General features: G+C 36.2%; 2 protein-coding genes across 10 annotated transcripts in view; one reads left to right on the top strand and one right to left on the bottom strand.

The window, feature by feature from the left end:
- OFD1 (OFD1 centriole and centriolar satellite protein) overlaps positions 1-17,757 on the top strand; it is a 30,405-nt gene extending 12,648 nt beyond the window's left edge. For 3 of the 5 annotated variants that reach the window (XM_035542062.2, XM_035542061.2, XM_035542063.2), the window contains 13 exons: positions 325-398; positions 1,080-1,171; positions 1,342-1,531; positions 2,236-2,366; positions 2,730-2,841; positions 4,395-5,006; positions 5,961-6,093; positions 10,047-10,147; positions 13,641-13,760; positions 14,691-14,842; positions 15,781-15,951; positions 16,603-16,673; positions 17,649-17,757. In XM_035542062.2, coding sequence (XP_035397955.1) covers positions 325-398; positions 1,080-1,171; positions 1,342-1,531; positions 2,236-2,366; positions 2,730-2,841; positions 4,395-5,006; positions 5,961-6,093; positions 10,047-10,147; positions 13,641-13,760; positions 14,691-14,842; positions 15,781-15,951; positions 16,603-16,673; positions 17,649-17,694 — 2,005 coding nt within the window. In that variant the 3' untranslated portion in view covers positions 17,695-17,757. Of the gene's footprint in view, positions 1-324; positions 399-1,079; positions 1,172-1,341; positions 1,532-2,235; positions 2,367-2,729; positions 2,842-4,394; positions 5,007-5,960; positions 6,094-10,046; positions 10,148-13,640; positions 13,761-14,690; positions 14,843-15,780; positions 15,952-16,511; positions 16,674-17,648 lie in introns of those variants that run through there. The other 2 variants (XM_050709005.1, XM_050709007.1) reach the window with 1 other exon arrangement.
- A 537-nt stretch (positions 17,758-18,294) lies between these two features.
- Positions 18,295-26,431, bottom strand: part of GPM6B (glycoprotein M6B) — a 109,328-nt gene continuing 101,191 nt past the window's right edge. For 3 of the 5 annotated variants that reach the window (XM_050708056.1, XM_035542294.2, XM_050708058.1), the window contains 4 exons: positions 25,579-25,750; positions 23,565-23,638; positions 23,174-23,239; positions 18,305-20,823 (listed from right to left, as the gene is read on the bottom strand). In XM_050708056.1, coding sequence (XP_050564013.1) covers positions 20,674-20,823; positions 23,174-23,239; positions 23,565-23,638; positions 25,579-25,750 — 462 coding nt within the window. In that variant the 3' untranslated portion in view covers positions 18,305-20,673. Of the gene's footprint in view, positions 22,455-23,173; positions 23,240-23,564; positions 23,639-25,578; positions 25,751-26,431 lie in introns of all 5 variants that reach the window. The other 2 variants (XM_035542295.2, XM_050708057.1) reach the window with 2 other exon arrangements.

Raw genomic sequence — 26,431 nt, 5'->3', positions numbered from 1 at the left:
AGAGAAATTCTTATTTTACTGAGAGGGTAGCGCAGCATTAGCACAGGTCACCCAGGGAGGTGGTGGATTCTACATCCTTTGAGGTTTTCAAGAGTTGTTGAGGAAAAAAACATGGCTCACCTGATTTGATGTTGGTGGTTGACTTGCTTCTTGAGCAGGTGGTTGAAGAGAGTGAGTGGCAGGACCCTTTCCAGCTGTTTACATGATTGTGCAAAACAAATAATTGTGTGATTAGAGCTTAGTTTTGGCAAAGACTAGAGTTTACACAAACACACGTGCATGTATACACACGGACTTTGGGCACATAATTCTTTTTACTTCTAGATATCAGCTTGAATTAAGAGAAGAATACATATCCAGAACTAATCAAGTTTCTGAAGATGAGAAAAAAAATAAAGGTAACCATCTGAGTTTAATAAAGTAGCTCTTTAAAGCATTTACTACCTAGGATCAAAACACTTGTTACTACACAGTAACAGCGTTCAGTAACGCTGGTGTAAGTGGCAAAAAAGCCATTAACCTAGTCTTTGAAAAACATGTAGCAGGATCCGATGGCAGGTCAGCAACTCCTTGCAGTATAACAGTTTAATATATAGTGGGAACCACGAGCTGGTGCTTCACATGAAGGCTGCAAGGCCTCCTGCTTTTTCAGTTTCCCAGATTCCTCTTAAGTTCTAGCAGCTCATTCATTCTGTAATTGAACTCTGGTACACTCTGGTTGAATTGTTGCCAGTTTCTACATTTATTGTACACAAGATGTTTAACTGAAGCTTGAGAAGAGAGCTGGGACAGATAGCATATTTAGACTTCTAAGTTAGGGTCATGTGAAAGAAATGATGTATTGTGTGTATGAATTTGATTTAATTAGTTCTGAAGTAGTACACATGCATATATGCACGCACACCCAGTGATTTACTTAATTTTGGAGGTGTGTGTAAGCATACATGACATTCAGTCATTTTTTAAGCATTGAATTAAACTGAATGTTGGACTTAGCACCTTAAACTATTTTTTTTCTGATACTTTTTAAAATATAATTATCTATTAATTTAATTCAGCATTTGTAATCCTTCCTGCAGAGAAGGCTATGCTTTTGCATGAAGAAGCCGTTGCTATTAATTCAAAAAAGGAGGAACTCAAGCAAGCTGTATCGCGCACAAAAGAGCTTGAGGTAATTGTAAGCCTGAATTTGGAGAAGCTGTATTGTAATGAGTGCATTTGAACTACATTTTAAAAAAAAAGTGAAATAAAATTCACTGTTAAGTAGTATTAAAAGTAAGTAAGTAACAGTTTTTCTTGAGAAACAACTTCATAAGCTTCTAAACTGTTCTTTGTCTGCAGCTGGATTTGGAGTCAGTGAAAGCTCAGGTTCTGTTGGTAAATAAACAGAATCAGCTGTTGACAGAAAAACTGAAAGAGGTGTCAGACTATCCTTTGCTAAAGGAGGAGAAACTGGAGCTCCAAGTGCAGAATAAACTACTTAGGCAACAGCTGGATGAGACTCGCAGTGAGAACCAGCATCTTCGAGACAGTGAGTGTGAATAATTTAGTAATTTTCTTGTTTGTGTTTCCCTGCAAGTATTTCTTTAGAAATGCTTCTTCATTAAAATACATTCTTTGTATTATGTTTACTAGTAGTTTGCACAAAACCCCATATAATGTTAGTGTAAAATGAATCAAAGTCCTAGATGTTAGAAGTTTTTCTTCAATATGTCTGTATAATAGAAATCCTGAATTAAGTGGTAGCTATAATAATAACACAAGGAATATCCCTTTCATCTTTTAAAAAAAGAAGTACAATATTTCCAACAGTAGTGTTAGTATGCTTAGTAATGGCAAAAGGAACATTGTTTTTTTTTTTTTTCTTAAGGGTTCACCTGACTAGTTAGCAAGTGATGTGTATTTTTAATGTGCATCCGAGATTACTAGAAAATAGAGATGTATGTACCCAGTTAGGTAGGAATGTGTATTTTTCTTCCATAATAGGAAAATCTGGGTCTAGTCCTTAAGCAACTATGCTAAAACTAAAAAAAACTATGCTAAAAAAAAACCTTCAGTTCTTTGTAAAAGGAAGAAAAAAAATCCTCAGGTACTTTATTCAAACAAAGCCTAGTTTTAAAATACTTTGTTATGTGCTTGAAAATAAATCGTCTTTAAGTTTGTAGGTGTATCTTATAGAAAAGTGCACGCTTGTCATTCTCTGTCTGACTGTCTGGTATTTCTCTTTTCGGGAAGAATTGTCCCAGCCCTCAGTGGAGCACCTGGCCTGCCAGGCAGAGCTGAGGAGGGTAGAACGTTCCAGGAGGCTGGCACTAGATGAATTTGAAAGTGATAAGCAGTTTTTGCAAAAGCAGCTACAAAGTGAGGTAAATGATTCTTTATTAATAATTTGAGTTCTTTCTTCTTCTTGTCATGTTGCTAATGTTTATCTGTGTACCTGTGCAGGCTGTTCTTTCTGCATGTGGTTATGGGAATGGTTTGTTCTCTGCTTATTTTTATGTAAACAACTTAGAAAAACGACCAACCAAAAAAACCCCACCCACAATAAAACAACCAACCAAAGTAAATCTTTCCAAGCCACTAAGTTTTCAGCTCTGGCTTTCAGTGGGATACTATGTATATATATGGTTTTGCTGGACCTGAAAAACGATTAGAAGGACACAAGTATTCAAACAGTTCAGGTTATTCTAGTTGTTTGAATTATATTTTTTGTTTCCCCTGATCTTTAGGTTGAGCGTGCTGCCCAGTTAAAGACCCAACTGTTGGACTCTGAAGCTACTGTAAGGAAGTTAAATGTGCAGGTTGAGGAACTGAAACTACAGTTGAAACAAACACAGGCAGGTTTGTGTCTTATACCAAAGAAGTCCATTACAAAGTTCACTTACCTAACCAGGATAAGAACTTCCAGATGCTTAAAAGAGCTAGAGTTGCATGGAAGTAATATGCCACCACTGAGTAGTTTCAAGTCTAAACATTGAAACATTTCAAGTTGAAAATCAAAATCTATTTAAAAGCCCAGTTTAAAATGCAGCCTGATTACAACTTTCCTTCCTTTCAGAAAGCAAACATATAAGAGGAAGGGAAAGTGTTCCTCCCCGATCATTAATAAATATATATTTATATATATAAAGCGCCTCTCATCATATTGATAAACACTCTTGCTTTTTTTTTTTATATAATTTTTTTATTGCCTATGTTTTTCCTCAGTATAAAGACATTAATATTTGGTGATAACATAATCACGTTTTTCCGGGGGGGGAATTGTGTTTTAATGCATTTTGATTCTTGAATGTTCATAATAAGAATAATCAGTTTGAAATTATATTGCACATCTCACAATTTTAAACCTAACTTTTAAAGTTGTTATCAAAGCTAATAACTTAAGCACCTTGCATAGTCATTAAGAAGACAAAGGCGCTTTGTAGAGCAATTCAGTCTGCTGAAGAAATGGTGTTCTAAAGGTGCCTGTCAAACTGATATCAAGTATGATAAATTCAAGTTTTGGTACATATATTTTATTTTAAAATATGTAATTGAATTCTGCAATGATTATACATTACATACAATGTGTTCCACCGTAGTTCAGTATATGCAATACTTTATATGATTGTTTAGACCAATATGTACATCTTCATATGTGTTATTACTCTCAGTACTATTTGGAATTGGAAATTCATCAGTATGAAAACAGCAAATATATGTTAATTTAGTGACAAAGTACTGCATGGAATTTCATTTTGCATCAGAGTTAAGGATGTCATTGAAGAAACCGTTCAGGTAGAATGAAAATAATGTGGTCTTTTTGCTGAGAATGATGCAGCCCTATAGATGGGTCTTTTGCTTACTGAAACACACAAGTGCAATCCAGGCAGCAGAAAGCCCCGAAAATTTCCATTTAACTGATAATTTTTGAGGAATACTTATTTGAAAAAAAACAAAAAAAAAGCACAAAAAACAAAAAAACACATTACATTTATATTATGTTACTTTTTCCCAAGTTCTTTTTGATCTAAATAGAAGTGGACTTTTGGCCTGGCCTGTGTCCATCACCCTTTAACATTGGATATAATTTGTCCTGCGTGGTGACATTTTTATTATTCTTTTAAACATGATTTAAGAAGTGACAGTGTAAGAATGTTTAGTAAGTGTGTATTTTTCAGGTAGGTTTTTACATGAAATAATTGTATATACAATTAATATCAGTGATAACTTGCAGCTATGCAACTACATAAAAATACACATTTAAACCAATACATTAAACTCTCAAAATTTAAACAAATTGCATGTTAAAATCATTTTGATCAAATTGGAATTTAAATGCCACATTTTATTATTTCTGTTTAGCTATGTGCATCTCTGTGTCTTAACTGTCACTCACATTCTTGGTCATTTAGCTCTGGAAAATGAAGTGTATCGGAACCCCAAGCCTTCGCTTGTCGATCGTTCTGTCATTGACTTCATTGATGATAGAATTGTACCTCATGATATCTATGTGGACAGCACATTCCTGAAGAATCCCGTTGTGAGTGATGTCGTGAAGGGAAATGCTGTGCCAAGAGTTGGCTACCGTCAGCAGTTACAGACGCGCAGTGCTTCTCCAGATTCTGACCTGGAGTGTATGGCGCAAACCCGGGCTAGAATAAAAGAACTAGAAAAAGAGGCAGAGTATTTGGAAGAAGCCTACAGAAACTACCAACACAGAGTAATGCAGGATACAGCTGCAAGCAGAACACCGAGAAAGATGCAGTCCCCTTTACTTCTACAGTGTGCTGTCGGTAGAGCCCCCTTGACTACACAGCATGAACTTTTAGAGGATAATCCTAGCTCCCAGCATTCCCCTGTGAGCAGTCCGAGAGGTGAAAAATACATTGGAAGATCTGGGCAGCCTGATGGCTTTAAAAATCCTTCAACGCCACCACACAGAGGAACACCTTCTTCAAGATGCCTTTCTTCTACTCCTGTTTCCAAATTGGAAAGAGTTCTTAGTAATAAAAAACTTTCAGATGGTAAGTTATGATAGCTAATATGGGACCTTTCTGGAGTCGTGCTTATTGTTCCTCTTGCATGACTGGAACAGTAAGATTTAGCAGTGATAGTCTTTCACTCATTCATTATTTGCTAAGGGGCAGGAAAATCGCAGACTCACAGCATGGCTGAGGCTGGCAGGGACCTCTGGAGGTCACCTGCTCCAAGCCCTGTGCAAGCAGGGACACCCAGAGCAGGCTGCCCAGGCCCATCTTCAGGTTGTTGTTGAAGATCTCCAAGGAGGGAGAATCCACAGCCTTTCCAGTGCCAGTGCTTGCTCACTCTCACAGTAAAGACATGCTGCCTGAAGTGAGGGAAAGTCAGAGACAAAGTGTGCTAGCTGTTAGGAGTATCAGTTCTTTGTGGAAACTGTCACTGAGGAAGTACATGGAGGGAGGCTACACACACTGCATTCAATTCAGGTAGTATTAAAGATGAGACTATTCCATAGTATTTGCAACAAGTGTAATCCTACAATATGCGGAGATTCTTTTAAAAGCTGATATTCAATGTAACTGCTTTGGGACATTATTAAAACTATGCAATTACAATTAATCATCTATATTCTTATCTTTTCATGTAGCTATTGTAGTTACATGTGCACAAGTAACATGAAGACTGCTTCATCTGGCTTCTGTTAAATTCTTACTTTATTTATTTATTTTTAATTCTCTTTATGTGTGGGTCACTGGCAGATTTGAAATGACAGACTCTGCTGTTTGAGCAAATTTGCTGTTTTCATTATCAGGTCCTACCCTGTTCGAAATAACCAGTACAAGAAAATTCGTATTTAGCCGTAGAGGTCTGGATGTTAACTTCCCTGTAGTGGCAGTGTGTGCATAGTGTAATTATGCATGTGTTGTGAAAAAGTCTTATCTGAGAAGTAGTAGGATAAATACTGACTAATATAAACTATGGTTTTTTTTATTCTGCAGACATCAGTGACTTGTACCTTGCCTCTTCCCAGCAGAGTGTTGACCAGGTGCTTTCTCCTATTTCAAAGCCACACGTCCTTTCATGTTCTGAGTCTGTTTCTTCCTCACCATCCAGTCACAGAGAGAAAATCAGGTAATATCATTTACAGAGCAACATTTTTAACATTTAAAAAAAAACAACATACATCTGTTCATGGTGATAACTGCTTTAATAATTCAAACAAGCCATGGTTTTATAAGTTAAAACTGTTCTAAAGACAGATAGGGGTTTCTGTCTTTAGAATATTTTCTCCCTTTCCCAATCCCTTTCCCTTTTTTCCATTTAAAACTTTTCATGTGTCAGTGTTCTGATGAACTTTTGAAACCACTGGATGCTGTTACATAAAGCAAAGTGTGGTGTGGATCCTTGTATTTCAAGAGTGCTGCAAGTTGTGCAGTGCTTGAAATTTGTTGTGTCAGTTAGACCTTCAGTTTGATCTTATTTCCTTACACAGAAGACCACATTCAGACAGCTGAATGAAAGTTTCATTGCTTACAAATTAATATTCAGTTAATCACTAATTTTGGAAAACATGCTTTCTAAAAGTAAATCTGTGGCATGCAAGTCAATTGTTTAATTCTGTGTAAGAGCTTTGAAAAATCTTGATTAATAAGAAATTATATTTTTTTTAATGTGTGAGGAATGTGTGTTTGACTTTAGACGTGGTAATCTTTATGGGTCGGTTCAGTTCAGCCTGGCAGGTAAGGACTTTCAATATCAAGCTCTTTGAGGTATATCTGAGTTTTCTTGGTGTCCAGTAACTTTGGACCATCTGCCTGTAACATGCTGCAAATGGGAAAATGAAGGTACTACAGTGGCCAGTGAGTTATCACATGGTATGTTTTTGCCCTTGTGTGAATTAACTGAATGTGAACATATTTTTAGCAGTTTGATTTCATGAGCTCTATTGGGATTTAGCAGTTTTGATTCTTCTAGTAGGCTTCTGTGTCATCCATATACATATGGTCCTGATAAGACTAGTGAGAAGTCCTGCTGAAATTGTGGACTGACTTGAGAACAAACTTAATTTCAGAAAACAATGTTGAGACCTGAAAAGGGTAAACTTCATGTTTCAATGACTTGAAATTATTTTTTCAATGACAAACTCATCACAAATTCCTGTCCAAAGTAGTGACAGTCTGTCATCAATCCCATATCAAAACAGTCCTTTTGCATATGCTTGATGTTCAAAAGCTATCAAGGTTATATCTGATACACACAAAAACCTTTAATAAAAAACAAAACAACAACAACAAAAACCTACCACCACTAATTCATTGAGCAATTCTCATTCTCTTCCATCGTATCTGTTTTTCACATCAGTGACCTTTCCTCCGCTGATTGAAACTCAGTAATTTCTGATGCTTGTTTAAGAATGTAAATCAAGACTGCTGTACATTCTCACTTCAGTAGAAAGTTGTAATGCTGATGTGTTTTTTCTCTGAAAAGTATGTTCCTGTGCCTGTATAACTTCTTTCAGAATAGAAATCTGCAGTCTCCCTTGCACGTAGGAAGGAGAAAGGTAGCAGAGCTTTTCTTTTTTCCTGTGTTTTGAGATCTATGCTGAGTAACTCCAAAAAAGTAATTACTTTCCAAGACTGAGAATCTTGAGTACGTGTCTTCAGAAAAAAAATAATGAGTATTTCATATATAATATGTTTTTTTCCCAGGAAAAGGCACTTGAATCAGTCTTAGACATCCTTCTAGATTTGATGGTTGAAGAAAGATGGTTCGTCGTGGGGCAGCTCTAGCTGGCATTCACAGGGCTTTATTTTCTTGCTATCCAGTCCTTCATGCGCATTTAATGTAGAGAGGATCTCTGCTATCATTAGAATTTGGGGAGATCCTTGAAGTTCTTGGCCTTGAAAAGAAGCTGTTGGGATTTCTAGAAGCTGTGAGATTAGTTCTGACTTAGCTTGGTGTCTGCCTTTAAGTGGCTATTTTCTTTGTCTATTCATTCACATTTTCTACAGTATGCATCAGATTTGCTGTATTGTAACAGAACTTACAAACTGAAGGTTGTGTTAACCTCCATGTTAAGGTTATTTGGGAAAATGCTTCAGTGCTGTGAGGAAGCATACTTCTTGGAAGGATGTTGTGGAGTCTCAGCTTTACAAAAGGGAATAAATATGCTGTGGGAACAGTAAGCAGTAGGAGCAAGTTGTGTTACAGAGAACAGGCCAGGGCCTATGGGTGGTAGTTGCTTTCCTGGGTTCCTCACGACAAAGCAAGGATATATAGTCCCAATAGCTTTCTTGGACTTGCTGCTTTCCCAAGACTTTCTTAACAGGGAAAACATTCTTTTGTTGAGTATTTTGGAATTTCTTGTGACTTGGACTGTTTTTTGTTGCATGAAATATTTGAGAAATGCATGTGTGGGCTTTTCCAGTTGTTTACTCTCATTATTAGCAAATGCCACATCATTGATGTGCATTGTGGGATTAGTTTATGACCTGCGGATTTTAATTGGCAATGGGAATTTATGTGAAAAGAAAAGAAAAGAAAAGAAGATGTTGTAACACCAGTAAGCCATTAAGCTAGGCCTCTGTCAGTGGGGAACAACAATTGCTTCTGTGACTAGGAGATCCTTGTTTATTTGTGTTTAAAAATGTGAGTGGTATGAAGGAAGCCAATAAATACAGACAGGAAGACTAGAGTTATAAGGCAGATTATTATCTAAACCATTCCTTTTTCATGTGGGACTGAAGAAGTTGATTGTGAGGGTTGTTACCGGTTTTAGGCTAAGAAGTTAATTTTAGACATTAGTAAAACAGATAGTGGAGGTTGTTTTTTGACTCTAATGGTCATTTTAAGTATAACTCTTGCAATTTATTTGGTGTTGATTGGCGCATCAATATTGTTTTATGAAACAGTGATGTAAGGTACAGTCCGGGGTTTGGTCGTCAACATTGACAAAACAGATTTTGAAAATTGTTTGGAAGTACACGTGTGTAATGATCTTAATGAGGCAGGGCTCTTCTTCTCTTTGCTAAATCTGTGGCAGTGTACTGAGTGTCTTCCTAGCAGTGCTACAGGATACAGTATTGAAGGATGTGGCATGCATGTTCTTGAGACTAAAAACATGGACTTCCAAAAACTTGGAGTTCCACCTACTTTGCTGTGTTAAATTTACAGAATGTTTTTTGCCACTGATGTTATCGAACCATCCTTCTGAAAATGCAGATCTATTTTTTTTTTCCCCAGACTTACTGTTTTTGTTGAACATGCCTTGTTATTGGGGTATGTATTTTTTTTTCTCTACTTTTGCCCACGTGGAAGTCTTGAATTGCTTAGAAATTATAAGCACAAACATATTTATGGAACAATGTACACCAGCAACAGCTGGTGTGAAGTAAGCTCCTTTATAAAGAGCTGCTGATGGATTCGTGACCTGTACTATTTTTCTATTCTGATTCTGGTCACAGTTTAGTAGCAAGGTCACATGGGAGATATTGTTCTTTCACATCATCTTTCTGATTAGATAAACGGGGATTTAGAATGAGGGCACTAACCCCATTTTTCACAGAACCCAGATTTTCACCCCTGAATACATGTTTTGCCAGACACCTAATCCTAATACATCTCAAACACATCTGTTAAAGTGACGTGAAAGTGGGAATTAGATTAACACAGAGCCAAAAAAAGGCAATTTAAAAAATTTCAGTTGACTGTGTGTCATGCTTTGTTGTATTTCTTGTTTTTTCTTCTTTTTTTTTTTTTTTCCTTATTCCTCTTTATGCCTTTTGTGTGTATATTGTTTTAATCTAATAGCTTTATGTCACGTGTAGGCCTTGGGGAAAGGCTGCAGGGGCAGCACCTTATCAGAGTGATGGAGCTGTCATTTGGTAAAAGTTAGAGAACTGTATTTAAATACCTTGACTTTGGAGGCAGAAAGTTGTAGCATTGTGCCGTTATAGGTTTTACATTAGGTTTAGTCTGTTGCTGTGCATGTGAGTAAGCCTTGTACTTAAATCTCTGGTAGTTATTTGCTTAAAGGATTTAGTGTTTGTATTTATTCAAATTGTTTACTTTCCTCCTTCTTTCAGACTTCAGAATCAACAAATAGATAACCAAGATTTGAGCAGTAACCCCAAACCAGAGAAACTACTATACGAGGACCTTGAAGAACACGTTTCTTCTCTTGAATGTAAGTTTTAGTGCATTTTAAATGGCTTATTTGACGCCATAGGGCTTAACAGTTGGAAGACGATTGTCTTGAACAGGTTAGGACTGTAGTTGAAGAAAATAAGAAAAAAGAAACTGTCTCAGGTGATGAAAATCATTTTTCTTCATATTTGCATCTTTAGAGGAGAAGGGTATGGAGAAATATGTAGATACTAAAATCCATTTGGTTCTGAAATTTGGGAACGTACTTTTTGTTCAGAAACCTTGCATAATCTTGTTCTGATTAATGCATGTAGGTCTGACAGTTGCTTCAGAATGTTTTAAAATGGTGTAGGATTTTTTTTTTCTTTTTAAAGCAAAGTGTACGAGTATATGAACTAACCTGAGGCCCTATTATATGTGCTGCATAAAATAAAATCACAAGGAGTGTTTTTCGTGGTCCAATATCAGAGCAGGATTACCAAGTTATAGCTCTGAAGATAAATTTCTGCAGCAGTCAGTATTGTTGATTTCTTCTTCGGTAACCGAGGATTAAGTAGTGTTACAAGTTAGAGGTTACTTCAGAATATCTCAGAGTGCACTCGGAATGTATGGTTAAGTTACTGAAATGTGAATTTATCTTTTTTTTTTTTTTTTTTTTTTTCCTTCTGAGAGGAGAATTTTATTTATTTACATTTTTTGGTCTACATTGCAGGAGGAATTCTGGCATTATGTTGTGTTTTATTTTGTGTGCTACAGAAATGTTTCCTTCTTTTTTATATGCTGGAGTTAGGCATGCAGAGTCAGTTTTAGAAAATTTTGCATCTAAGTAAGGTCCTGTAGAAAGAGGAGGATTATAAAAGTTTATGTACTTTATAGAAGACAGAAATAGAAAGTTATTGTCTTTATTTCCTAGTTTTTCAGCATTTGAATAACCCATTAATGGTGGGCTTGAGCAGCTTTATCTCCCATGAAACTGTAAGTTTAAAGTAAGTGAAATTATCAATGAGAAGGATGTGAACAGTATGCTTTAGAACCTTTCTCATATCCAAATTTTGTTGTGTCTGTAAACTCTTGAGGCTGACAGAGAGATGTCACGGGGTCATACATCATTCATGAATTCATAGTTGGTGAGGAGCTGATTATTATATGGGAGAGAGAACAACAGAGTTTGGAAAAAAAAAATGCTCCTAACTGGTGAGTGTTTTCCTGAGTCTGAGACTGGCCTGTTCCTTTGGGTGCAGTTAGGTCATATGGAAGATGAAGCAATGCCCCTACTCACTCTCCCAAACCCGTGAGAATGCAGCAGTCAGTGTTTTAAAAACAAACCGACCAAACAAAAAAGCTATTGTTTGTGTACACAGCGAATGTGCTGTTTGTTACTCTTCAGTGATAACTAGTGGAAGCTGATGACTAATCTGTGCATTTCTCCTTGAAGCTTTACTCAGTACATTTTTTTTTAAATTTACCTCATTCAGTATTCTTTTTATGAGCTTTAAATGCATTATTTTAATGTGAACCAAGCCTGTAACCACTAATGGTTTCTACTCATCTCATATTTTGATTGGATTTTGATTCATTTGTTGACTTTCACATTAGAGGCTTTTATGAACACATTAAATATTTCAATTTTACTTTATCACACATATGAATAGATTGGCATTTTCTTGGCAGTTAGGCCTGAGTAGCTGCTGTGCTCAAATAGCTTACCACTGTATCATTTAGTGACATGCCGTAGTCAGAAGTAATAACTGTAAGAGATTGCACATACCAGTGCTTTCTAAATTAGCAGTACTTTACTTGATTCAGACTGCATCAGAAAAACAACCATTCTCATTATGTAGAAGGAAATCAGAATGGCTAAAATGGGGAGATGGTAACGCAGGAGAAATTACGGGGAGGAGAAGAATGTAAAATCTAAGTATACAGAGCATAAGATATAATGAAGGAATGAGAGAAGAAGGAGAGAGGTTGATGAGACTAGACAAAACCAATGGAGGGAAGGAGATATCACAGAATATGGTATATGGGAGATACCAGAAAATATGGAGAGCCTTTTAATCCTACTGTGAGTGAGCTCTAGCAAGAAAAGATTGGGATTTCTGTGGGCACTAATTGCTTTTAGGTATGTGCTCGTCCTAAGGATATAATGCATCTCTTGCTGTCCACCCTTACATGAAGGAATGAAGGTGTATGAAGTGTTACCTTTTTTTCTTTTTACTTTGCAGAATGATAAATGTTAACATGGTTCTCACTATATTGTTTTATTTGTTTTTCCTGTTTGTGTGGTTAACAGGCTCTCAGAAGTTAGATATAATATTTAACAGGAACCTACTTGGGATAGAAATTTTTTGACTGTTTAAACGTTACGTATACCTTGAAATATACTGATGCTTAATTAAGAAACAGTTTTGTTGTTGAAAACCTTTTAATTTAAACCTAAAGAGAGGAGGAGAAAAAAAAAAAAAGGAATGTTATCTTTTGAGTATGATAACCCATTATTTTGGTCTTATGTAAAACATACATAGAATTTATTTGCCTAGGGAACCTGGTAAGACTTCTTGCTGCTATTGTAAGAAACTGAAAACTTTCTCCTAACTTTGTTAGATTGACAGTTTGGCATGACTTTTGTGTGATAACTTCATCTGAAATTCCTTTAAAAGAATTTGAATTGAAGGGATTCAGACCATTCTGAGAGAGAGACTGGTTAGTCTGGGTGTCTTGTTTGTCACCATACAAAATACTTCAGTTTTTATTACAAAACATAAATAAAAATGCTTGAAGCCTTGATAACACTTGAACACTTGAAGGATGGGGAATTCATATTCTTAAACATTTACTCAAAACTTAAGGAGATGCATAAAGTATCTGTTCTATTTTACGCTACATGTCTGGAAAACGGTTCTGTGTATTTTGGGTTGGCTGCCTAAAACTCTAGTGGCTACATCTGACTTCTCATCTCTTTCTGCTTTCTTCCATAACACTGAGTTAACAGCAGTTGCACAGTTTGCACATAAATCATTAAGAAGCGGTAGAGTGTAATAGTGATATTGTTGCACAGATGAAAATATAATGTAGAATATTTGAGTTAGCAGTATCCACCCTGTGCACTGAAGAGGGCAAGGATCCTAATAAAGAAATAGTATGTGATCAAGTAATTTAAAGGTTGTTTTATGTGCGTGAAAGGGATGAGTTAAGCTTGGACATGTAATTTTTCTGTGATCTGTATCGTGATTATGTAAAGAAATGAAAACATTTTGGTTTTCTATTGTATATTTATTCATGATTCTCTTTTGGCTGTGTAAACAGATGTGTTCCAATAGCTGATTTAAAAACTAACAATTCTGTAATTAAAGAAGCAAGCACAGCCTGTGATTCTTCATCCTCAGGGAAATGGTCAAGTTGGAAGGAAAATGCTCAATTAGTGCTTATATTTATGAGTTCCAATTCAGCCATTCCCACACTTTGTGTCCATTCCTTTGCTCCACTATTGTAATTACAAAATAATGAAGCCATTGTTCAAATTTCTTCTCCAGATCAGGGGGACATTCCAGAGCAGTGTGAAAGTGATGTCTTGCATCCATCTGGGGACATTGTCAATGAAAACCATGTCGCAACCACTATGCAAGCAACAGCCACTTCGCTGCAGGACTTAAGTGAGTTTTCAGCTCAGAAACAAAAGTGAATGCCCTTTTTAGATGTCACGTGTGTAGAACAAACCCCCAGATATTTAACATTCTGTAGGTATATACACCAAAGTGAATGAAGACTTTTCCCAAAAGTGGTAATTATGTAATAAAGAAAAGAGAATGTTTTCTTTTGCTTTACTGTACGAGGATGACTTTTTCACCCCAGTTTTGTTTAAATGTGTTTTTAATTTAAAGACTTTTAACAATTCTTCCCCCTCCCCACCCTGGCCCTAGCCCTTCACCCAGCCTCCGGAGGGAAGATTCTGATGTTTCTTTTCCCCTTCTTTAGAATAATTATTAAATATTGCCTCTGTTCTTGATAGAAGTAAGACCTGAAAGTTTTTATTTTGAAGTATTTTCTATACTGCGTGCCTGGCTTTTATTTATTTATTGATTGATTGATTCAGTTTGCAAACTGCATTGTCACAACGCTGATTTAATTCTTTGGATAGACGAGGATGATTTCAGTGCAGTGTATGTGGCTTTCCTACTTTGCTCTGCATAGTAACACTGTGATAATTCTTATTTAGAGAGAAAAAAATAGAGCAACATGAACTTAAACATAACAGATTTGATGAGAAAGTTTGTGCTAGAAATAAGAAATGCAGAGAGATTTGTCAACTCCCTGGACTCTACTTTGTCTCTAGTGTTCAACTCTTAGGCAGTCATATACCAGACTGAAATGTATTGAGGTGGAAAAAAACATTGCCAGATACATAAGAATAACACCAGTATATGTATTTATATATCTATATATATATATTTATATATATTTCCAGTTGTTTTTCATTTCCTTTTAATGTTATACAGGAACCTGTTACTTATTTGTATGCTACCATAGTAGATTACTGAAGTATCTATAAATCATGTCATAGATATTGAAATAATTTTTCACAGCTGTGTTGGATCAAAGACAGATTGAAGAACAAAATAAAGAAGACAAAAACTGTGAAGAGGAAAGGAGAAACAGAGAAGAAAGGAGAGAGAAAGAACAACAGGAAGCTTTGGAGAGAGAGCAAAACGAAGTGGAACAGCTGAAGAAAGAGACGGTGATTTAGTATTTTAATTTCTGACAGTGATGTAGCTTCATAGTGTGATATTAGTTTAGGATTGCTGTGTGTTAAAATAGATGTTAGTTAAAAATAGATGTTACGCTTTTTTTAGGTGAAAATAGTAGAGGCTAAGTTGTTTTAAGAACCTGTGTGATTAACCAAAGAGTCTTGCTAGAACTTCCTGTTATGCCAAGTAACTTTTTCCCTGGAAAGGGATGCTTTTTATTCCATGCTTCATGTAACTGGAAGCTACAGTTTTATGCTGAGAACTTAAAATGCAGATGTCACCAGGCTATTGGAACAAGCTATATACATTTGCTCCGGTCTGGACTGCTGCGAGTGCGACATCACCAGAAAATGTTAATGTCCACCTGTTCATTAGCTTTTATAATGGTATTTAGGGTGTATTTTTTTGAAGCAGAAGTTACAAGGAGACTGTGGAGTTTGTTTAAATCCCTTTGAGCTGATGTAGCGCATGTCGAAATAATGTTTGGTATTTTTACGTACTGTATAAAATTTGGCTTTTGTTTTCTCCTCTTTCTTCTTCCTCTTCCTACACTTAAACCTTGGTTAATTCAATTCAGTTCAGTGGTACTGATCATGCTGCCCTTCACACTAGCAAACGAGGCCATTCAAGAAACTTGCATACCTGTGTCAGCTCATCTTCAATTCACATGTAGATCTAGCCATATGCAGAAGCCAGGATTTCAGTCCTCACGGCATTTCAGGCATACAAACAGATTAGATTTTTTTGAATGACACTCCTGAATTGAAGTGATAACTTAAAGTTTCATCTTGAACTGCATGTAGCAAGTTTAATGCTATTTACACTGGCATATTTTACCAAGTTTAATGTTACATCCTGCAAGTATTTAGGTATAAAGGTAGTTTTATTGATCTGATTGGTCTTTAATTTTCATTTTTTTGTCTTAAAGTGGATCCAAGATTCGATGAAAATAGATGAAGAAAAAGAAGATAAAGAGGGAGAAAAATTTGAAAATGGTAATTCTGCTGCTGAAGATATTGTAAAGGATTCTACTCCAAATCCATTAGAAAAATACATGAAAATAATTCAGCAGAGAAGAGAGCAGGAACTGGCACACCAGGTGATTATTCTTAAAACTGGGCCCCCCAAAATATTGTTTGAATTGGTGTCTTGCTAAGTATGCTTAGAATGAAAATAATAATCTCATTTTTTAATTTTTTTCTTCATTAAGAGCCTTTAATGTAACAACTCGCAGAAATGGGCGTTTGTGTTTGTATTGCAGAAATGTGTTGATTCAAATGTGTGGGTTTTTTTTTGTTTATTTTTTGTTAGGTACTCTGACAGTATTTAAACAGAAATACGTCCTCGTTTTTTTTAGTAGTCCATGTTTAAATATAGTATTTTGAGATCCTAATTAAAATACATCAGTTTGAATCTATACAGGTTGATTTGTGTTCCACTAACGCAACTGATGAGGTTGATAGAATATAATCTGGCAGGATGGAAAATTTGATCTTAAAGAACAATTACATGTGTGAACATTACTTTGATGACAGACTGCAGCATAGTTTTATTCAGGCACTGTCCAAACCCATTTTTCCAAAGCTTCATTATTCTAGATGCAGTGCTTCATTTGTAGAAATAGGCTGGCTCTTTCAGAAGATATTTATTTTCAATTAGGTGTCCTAAAGTACAGAAGCAATTATTAGAGTCACTTAAACCTTGACTTAAGAACCAGTTACGGAAAGTGTATTTTCCTCTTGACTGCCAGGATTCAAAAAAAGAAGAAATACAAGAAATATCACTCATAGAGGGAATTACATCGAGTGAAAAAGATGACAGGTAAGGCTCACACATTACTACAAATGACGTCTATTACTTCCTACTAATTAATACTTACAGCATGAATTAAGAGGCAAATGTCTCTTAGCCATAAAAAGCAAAATAAATTTAAACAAGTTAGTAATAAAAAATAAATACGTTGGAATAATTGAGGATCCTCCCAAGTCTTATACAGGTAAGTTAGGCACAATATTGAATTAGGATCTAGGAACTATATTTGATGATCTGTTTCAATAGCTGTCACAATTAAAACTTTTTATCTGCAATTGAGGAGCATCTCAGTTCCTTCGTGGTGAGCTGAAGCACAACGGATTCTTCCTGAGTAATGATCCTGTGAAAGTTGTCTGTGCTGTACGTTGCATACAGTCTATTTGCATTGAATCTACCTACGAGTTATTAGTAGCATCATGGACTTTTAACAAACTAGTTCACATATCTTATTTCAGAGAGGTTTTTGGCAGCCTGATTTGAGTTCCACAGCTAGGGCATTTCCTGTGGTTATCGCTAGAGCTCAATAAATAAGGGCACGTCGCTTTTAGTTTCGTGGTAAATCTTTCAGTTTATCTGCAGATGTAGAATTGAAAATATATCTAAGCAAAAAATATAGAGCAGATTAAAAATGACTCTCACTGTATCTAGTAATGATTCAGTGTTAGCTGTCCCTTTAAAGTGCTGTTTTACACACCAGACCCTATTCTGGAGCTCCTGAAGTATATTTGTGCAGTGTTCTTTTGTGCTACCAAAGTAGTAGATAGTAATGCTGTTTGATGGATGAGGTGGCCTAAATCCTCACTCTTAAAGGCTTGCTTTTGGAACAGCAAGAAAACTGCAGCATAGATTGTCAGTGACTAAAGCCTGTGATTAGATGCACTCTGTTGTAACTTTAACTTTCTCTGAAACAAATGTATGCTTCATACAATAAGCTACTTTAGACTTAATGCCATGTTTTTTCCTCCTTTCCTATCCCCAATACAGTGCTGCAGGCATTTCTCATGGAGATGATGATGAAAGCTTCTGGTGAACAGCAGCAACTGGTTTTGTTTTTCTTTTTCTCTTTTAACTACAATAAAATGTTTTTAAAACAGCTTTCTGGTCGTAAATGAAGTTGTAATAAATGCTAGGCACAGGAGTTGCAGGCTGTATAATTATAAATGAGTAAGGCTGCTATTGAAATCTTAACCACTTTAGTCACTGAATTTAAATATTGAGTCTAGATGTGTTACTCTTCCAGCAGGAGGCCCTTGAGCATAGTGAGAGGAAAGGACAAAGCTGTGTAAAGAAATGAATCTGTATGTTCAGGTAGATGTGCTTGGCCTTGAATTCCTGGAAATGTCCACAGCTTTTGAAATGTTGTTCCTCCCCTCCTGTTCCCCACCAAGTGTAACAAACAGTAGGTCAAAGTAACAACTGAACTTTTTTATTACACTGAGGCTATCTCATGTTTTTAAAGATATCCCGTAGAAACCCCTGGCTTGTGCTTTTTTAGAGAGCAGAGACAGAACCACATTAACTTGTCCTTTTTACTCCTACAGCAGGAGAAACAAACACTTTTAAAAGCAGCCTTTTCTCATGCTTTGTTAGTATTAACCAGCCCAGAACCGAGAGATTCAAATAAAAAATGCTATTTAACTCATCTTTATTTAAGCTTTGCATTTTGTAGGTAGATTAAAGGCAAGATCATTAAACTTTATTTACAGTATAAAATACAGTATTTTTTATCAATGAAGTAATTTTGGGCGGCAGCATATAGTACAACTTGCACTGCATTGGAGGCTGCTTACCTTGACCTAACTACAGGAACATGAAGCCAAGTTTGACAGAATTTAGGGGCAAAACTGAAGCTCCCTCTGGAATTCATTGGAGGTTGAAATGTGGTGTACCATAAATGAGACACACTTTCTTTTTTAAATTAAGACAAAATATTTAGGGGATAGTCTAATTTTACATGCTGCTGAATTAATTTTATGTTGCAGCAAAGATGGAATTTACAAAGTTCCTCAGAAATTCGTTCTGTCTGATGTCAAGCACGGGCTGAATAGTGCTTGTTGCTTTATGCTGCCCTGGAACAACTATCAGTAGTTAATGCTAGAAAAACTTACCATGCTGAAGCATACACCTACAGGGCAGCCTTTCGCAGTACATTATCAAATGGACAATATTGAACAGAATGTGTTTAACTTCAGATAGAGATATAAAACAGAGATGCACTAGTATAGAGTAGCTGTAGGTCTGTTTTAAAATAAGCATACACAAGTGTTGTCTATTATCTACAAATATTTATTTTAACACTTGGATGTAACTACAGGAAGCCCTTGGCACTGATAGAAAATATTGATTCACTGTTAGGTTACAAAAATTTATACATAGCAAAATTTAATGCTCTTTACATAAAAATATTAGACTACTTAAACAAAACTTCAAAAACTCCCAGTAATAGCTACACTGAATTAGAAAAGAATTAGGCTTTAAGACACTGCCTCCATTATTACCCTTATGCAAACACTGGGCTAGAACATCACCTGCATTGCTGTAGAAATGTCTCCTTCATGCAACAGGTAAGAACATACACTAGGCTATTTTGTCATATTTGCTCTACACTGATCAACTTTGCCCCCTTTTTAAACTGTCAAATTAGACTTCAATATTAAACAGAAAAATTATAGCTGAAGTTAATACCCCCCAAAATGCCTTTTCTCTTAATGCTGACGTAAAAGAAGTTTTGTGCTTCCTTTGACTTACTTATATTCAGCAAACAGTCAAAACGATCAAACCACACGTCAGCTTAACATGGGTATGACTTGAATATTCAATTTTTTTCAAATGACTGATGTATTTTACTTTTCCCCCCACATTTATATATATATATATATTATATAGAACAAACACCAAATATACCATCACTAATACTCAAGATATCACTGAAAGCTTCTGAAATAAACATTAATTAGAAGGCAGACTTCTATGGGAAATACTTTAAAATGGCACCAGTTTGTGTTGTTGTTTTTTTTCTGAACACCACGTTTTCTTAATGTGCTAATTAATTTGTAAAAAGGAAAACACATAAGCACTGACTATAAATTTGCTAAGCACCAAGATAGAGAAAAGGTGGACATCCTGTATTCTGCTTTATGGCTGTCATTTTTATTGTGTAAAACTCTGCAAACTTCGTCATCTGCTCGTTTGGAGTAGTCACATCAGTGTCATTTTAATAAGGTAACACTTTTCACTTAAAATGAAGGATAATGGTCTCCTGCCACTATATAAATGCTAAGACATTTATAGAAAATAAATATTAAGGCAAAGCTGACATTTATTTTCAAAGAAGGGGATCATTATCCAGATCCAAGCATCTACATTCCATTAAATAGTTAATAAAAAGATTAAAACTTGGGACATCTGCTCAACACTCATGTAAGCACAGGAGAGTGACTGTTTCATCGTAAAAAACTGTGGCACAAAAGTAGATTGCTGTTCCTGTGGCCCATGTAAAGAGTGTTCAAAGGCTGCCCTATTATGACTTATAAAACGCTGCAACTGTGCTTCCAAATAAGCACAGGCTATCAGAAATCTTAGCCAGCCACAGTTCCATTTGGTATGTATACTGAGGAGATACTAAATCACACATCTTACACGTGCCTTTGTCTAAGGTCTGTACAAACATTTACTGCTTGCTGGTTTGGAGCACCTGCCACAGTTTTGTGCAGGAATTCATGCTGCATGTCAAATAGTAAATTCTGAACGTCTCAAAGTAGAATAATTTGGTCACTTATTGTGAAGTGTTGCCTTTTAAAATGCCTGGAATAAAACCTCCATTCTCTGCGTGAGATGGAAGATTCATAGGGAAATCTTCCCATGGGTAATGTGTTCCAGGAGCTTGAACGTGAAGCTTTTACACTTCTCTATAATTTTGTTTGGTAGACACACATCTGTACTGCAGAGCAGCTATTTGTTGATTTGTCAGAGCTACAGAATTCTTCTGCTGAATTACTGTGGCAAACATTTATGTGTAAGAATTGAGTTGCTCTTTTGACCGAGACTGGATATCCTGAAGCTCCTGCTCTTCTTTTGCTTTGATATCTTGGTAGGCCTGCATTTTGCTTGCATCCTTTAAGTAGGCCCAGTTAGAAGACAGTATCATGAGGAAGTGGATCTGGAAGAGAAGGGTGAGCATGATGGCTAGTGAGCATGTCAAGAGGCAAAGCAAGCTGCTAGTTAGATTAATAGACGCTCTTTACAATAATGACCAAAAAAAGTTATTCTACGTTAATAAGCATTCTGTTATTAAAACAAGCACAGAGGCTATTTTCAAAGATCTCTAGAATTTTGCATGCTAATATTTAGGTTGGTTATTCACAACTTAGAGAAAGTTAGTACAACAGTAATAAAATGAGCTGAAGAGTTATACGGATCAATTAAAATGAAGAATGGGGAGAAGCGGGAAAAAAAAAAACTTTTATACGTGGCAATTTAGATCCTATGTAAACTAAGAGGTGCTCAGAAGAACTGGTTTCTAAGGTTGTGGTGTTTATGTATATTCAAGCCCAGCTCCTGGTAATTCTTTTCCCCCAACAAGCAGATGAGAATTCCACCCTCCCCCTGGAAAAAGCCTGAAATTGTAAACAGTTTTATTTACGTGAACAAGGCTACATTAACACATTGAAAAATTAAACAACAAAACACGAGTCCAAAACTAAGCAAAAGCATGCAATCTCTGGGTTAAGAAGTCTTAATCATGTATTGTTATAACTACATTTTAATCTCCCATTGTCTAACTTCAGGTGAAAAGTTTTACGTCATAATTAGCTTTTTTTTTTTATTGTGTGGATTTTTCCTAGTTTTTGAATTCATCTCTTCCCAACATCTTTTCACCATACTTCATGCAAAAAATCTACATCTGAACACATTAATTCACTTTTTATTTTTTCCCCCCAACAGTGTAAAAATGTCTCTATGATCTATGCATGGTTTTGCTTCCCGTGCAGTCATACTTACATTTTTGAGATCTGGCTACTGAGAAATCAGTTACTAAAGTGCAAGCCATACAAGAACAGAAACTATTTATATGCTATTTCTTACAAGTTTAGGGTCCAAAACCAGAATGTGATTGTTTTACGCAGAGCTAATACAAGGATGTATTTCCTTCCAGAGAGAGCATGATTTGGCAGTTATTTGAAAATGAAGTAAAAGAAAATAATCAACTTAATCATCCATACACCAGAAAGACAAGCCGACTAATTCATAATACTGGGCCTTCTGATTTCTGCCAAAAGAGATTGGCACTACTTTATTACTCTTTTTATTTTGTATCATATATATTTGTATGCTCAGAGTTTTTTGTAGTTGTCGTTTAGGATGAAGAATAGATGAGTAATTCTGACCCTGAACTGTTCCAGTCTTTGTTTTAGAGATGACTGCTAAAAAACAAATGGAGACTTCAAATGAAAAAGTCCCATCTTCCAAAGGATGATTTATAAACAGTCCAACAGTAACTGAATCCTCTCAACAGGAAAAAATAGCCAGATCTCATCCACATCATAGTTCATATACAAGAAGTCATTTTATTAATCTGATAAGCTAAATGAGGCTTACTGAAGCTATTTACAATTACTGTAACAAAATTCAGAAAGCTAGACTTTTAGCCTAGGGTGTCAGTGGTATTTCAAGCTACAGCAATGCAGCTCTTTACTGGGCTTATACAATTTAGAATTTAGTGCAGCAATCTTCCCGACTCTTAAACTTCAAAACAGCATAGTTATATGTAGTAGCCATCATGTAGATCAGCTGGTGGAAGAGAACAAAATACAGGAGAGTAAGATACAACAAGGTGACGGCTCAAGCCCACTTGGGCAACCGTTGATACTTTTACAACAGATGCTATTCCGAGCTTCCTCCAGGGTGAAGATGCAAGATAACTAACTTGCCTTTTGTCCCTTGAGTATAATCTACACACAGGCCTAAGGCTATTTTGCCAAAGAACAGGCACCATTACACCTAGATTTGGCTGATAGGAAGTTAGAAGCTGGCAGCTAGGGTAAGTATTAGACGCGTGAAAAAAGTCATCTTATTAACATCCCTTTTTCCAACTGCTACCTGTGATTGGCATTGCAGGGTTGGACTAGTCAAATTGCCTGGGTCCAGACAAAAAGAACAAGAGGTTACAAGCTTTTGATCAAATAAACTACAACAGTGAAAAGAAATAGTGAACAGAAAAATATCAACAGTGGGTAGAAGTAGGATTTTAAAAGGACATGCAAAGATTTTTTTTCCTAAGGATAGGGCAGGTGAGTTAAGATGACTTCTTAAAAGCAGAAGTGTGGGACCTGCTGACTCGTAATGCCCAAAGCTTAGCAGAAAGTAACAGTGATTACAGCTCACCCTCTTTTATGTCTAGTATCAGCATTTTTAAGATGCATAAAATTTGATCTTAAAGCATCTTAAGTCTGAAAGGAACACATTGCGCAGTAAAAATAAATAAATAAATAAATAAAAATGCTACCCACCAATGCTATGACAGTGGCACCAGCTCCAGCACAAGCCACAATGAACAGGTGATAAGACATGTAGAACTAGGGAAAACAAACAAACAAACAAAAAAACAACGTTAAAAATGTTTACGTAACTGAGGATAGTATAAAATGCATTTCAGCTGTTTTAGAGAATAAAGATAATAAACCTGTCTTCATAGCAAGAGCTTCAAAACTTTAAAAACCTAAAATGTTTAGAAAACGCTTTTTTTTTTGGATGTGCAGAGCCAGAGTAGTTTCAATATTCTGCTAAAATCAATTTCTACTCTTATTATTAGTTTCCTCCACAAGCTTTCACCAAGTTAGTTATTATGTTGTGCCTAAGTGACCTGGAGGCATAAGCCGCACATGGGTCATGCCTGTGTACCTCGTTCGTGTTGCAGATGTTCTCCAGGATCGGACCACAGGCTTTGCCAGGTACAGCATTCCACGGGATAATACCTGAAATACCACAAAAAAAGAAACCACTAATTTTAGCAATCAACACAGACTTTCTGTTCCTTTATTATTTTTTCTGCCCACTTGCCAGTTGTGTTCCCATTTTGGGCATCCACGCGTTGACCAGTACAGCTTTGAGTTGGCAGGAGGAATTAAACAGCTCACTAAAATTGCACTTTCTCCTTATACCAAGGCTTGCTGCCAAGATACGTTCTCAGATGTGGTTTTCCCATATGGCAGCCAAATGGTTGGGTTTTTGCGCTTCAGGTCCAGTCTCATACTTCCTGCTCCCCGAGACTGGGGACTGAAAGGGATCATCTGCATCTCAGAGATACTTGGCATCTTTCAGGACAGCACTTAATGTGCAATTCCTTACTAGATTAAATTCTACTTGAACAACTGCTGTAGAAGAGGGTGAATGTGGAGCTGGAGGGGAGAACTACACAAGAATTTTCTTCTGCTTAAGTTCCAGGCGGTAAAAAAGCATTAAGTGAGAGCTGCTACAAGAGAATCTGGTCTGCTATACCTCATGTACTCCCAACTACTTTTCTTACATGATTGAAAATCTGAAAAGTTGATGGGATCTAGAAAGTTTAAAATAACCTAAACTTTTAGGCCAGTAACAGATGTAAAGCTTAAGCAGAAGCCATGGCTCGAAAAAGGAAAACAGCACTTCACCTCCCCAGTGCAACTCACATTTCAAACTCAGCTGGTTGGAATTAGGAACTTTGTAAGGGGCAGGTCATTGAAATTATCTCAGGACAGTATGGCTTTCAGAAAGACTTTATAGGATTTACTTTAAAGCCAGTTTCTTCTCTGCAACTGCAAGATACAGTTGACAGCATTCAGCTATTGCTTCCAGCCAGAACTAGAAGACACTTCAGTGACACAAGCAGCATGTTGAGAAGCTGCTCTCTCCCGCCACTCATTGAAACACAAATGATTTTATCAATCAGAGGAAAAAAACAGCCCCACGCAGCCATGGCACAGCTGCAAAACAAACAGGAGAAGCAGAAGGGTGGAGGAGTGCACCTTCCCCCTGCACTCCTGGGCTTTGCTACTGAAGAAAGCATACTTCCCAGCCTCTTGCTGGCAGCTGCTGAAATAGGATGCAAACATTTGATTTGGGACTTCTTGCTTTTAAAGTTGGTACATCTTATTCTCTCCTACTGGACCTAGAGCCAGGACAGGAAAGCAAAACCAAGCTTGCTTGCTTTCTCGACTGTGAATCTGTTTCCTCAGCTTTGATTTAATTAGTTCAAAGAAACAAACATTCCTAGAACATGGAAGCTAAAATGAAGCCCAAAGTAACTGTGACAGAAGGTTTTCAGCACAAGGGAAGATGAGATTAACTTCAGGAAAAATTCACTTTAATGACTAAAGTATTTGAAAGGCCAGACAATATTTTAAGCTATTGCGCCACTGCTCTGCTACTTGCACCCCTCCCCTCCCCCAGTTTTCTGTGTGTACTTAGAAAGCAGAGTTAATTCTTTAATATCTGAGGCAGACCCTTGATTGCAGGTGTTTGGTTTTAATTGAAAGTAATTGTTACAGCAAAACTCAGGCATTAACTTCATAATTAAATGTAAAAACAGCTTTTTGAAAGAAATATATGTACACAAATGGGTTTAAGAAAACAGATTCTGGTTATCTCTCAGCTCTGTCTCTAAGCAGTTTATTTTGAGGCTGTTCTATTTTTACACCTAATATTATGGTATTGGAAGCTGCTACAAAATCATTTTAGATAAATGACTTGCCTGTTCAGTTAAACTGACTGCATCTGGAAAGAGATCAATGTAATCTGAATTAATTAGAAAAGTAATAGCACATTCAGGGACACAAGATGCTTTTGCATTTGGTTCATTTGGTAAAGCTGAAACAAAACTACTGAAGATAGACCAAGGAGAAAGGATAAAGCATTTAATCAGGATTTAAATAAGTACCGTATTGCCTGATATCCACGCAGATCTGGTCCCCTGGAACTGTCATATTTGTCTGAAGAGATTTGATGACTTCGCAAGTTGACCATATGTTATAGAACATAAAGACAGGCACAGCGGAGAAGCCAAAGACCCCAAGCCAGGCCACTCCAAGCACATAGGTGAGGAAAACAAACTGGGCAGAGAAAACACATGCACTTCATATTTGTTCTTTGAAAAGAATACTTGAATTTTCCTTAAAAAAAATGCTTCAGTACAGTCTTTAAGCATATTTTCAGAAATTAAGTAATAAGGTATTTAATTTCCATTAAATTACTTCATTATTTCCATGCATACTAACAACATTAGCATTGCTTATGTTGCTTACAAATACTTTGGTACTCTAAGTGCTTCTGAGAAAGTAATTCAGACATTTCTTTTTTCATCTGACTGCTTGAGCAAGCAGTGTGGCCTCCTGAATGAGCAGTTCATTAATTTCTCAAGAGTCTCAGCTAAGCAGGTTGTAGGCTAAAACCAATAAAATTCCAACAAAAGTCAATTTAAGGATTTTTTTTTATTAACTGTAATATACTAGCACTTCTATACAACTTGCAAATCAAAACAAGAGTGAATTGATGTATGCAGAGCTCTTCTGTGCTCCCTGATTTATTGAAATCAATTTTGAATGTAACAGTTGAGAATACCAATTTTTGAAAACATACCATGTTCATTATAGCAGATCAGAAAACTAATACACATTGCCAAGACAAAAATTACTTACTTCAGCTCAGATGATCATGGATTTTCCCATTAAAATTTGCTGGTTTGGGTTTTCTTTCTTTCTTTCTTTTCTTTTTTTTTTTCTTTTCTTTTTTTT

This window comes from Cygnus atratus, chromosome 1, assembly GCF_013377495.2.
Source record: "Cygnus atratus isolate AKBS03 ecotype Queensland, Australia chromosome 1, CAtr_DNAZoo_HiC_assembly, whole genome shotgun sequence".
In the NCBI taxonomy this organism is placed as follows: Eukaryota; Metazoa; Chordata; class Aves; order Anseriformes; family Anatidae; genus Cygnus; species Cygnus atratus.
Note: the sequence above shows the minus strand (reverse complement) of the source record. Positions and strands in the feature narration are given on the sequence as shown.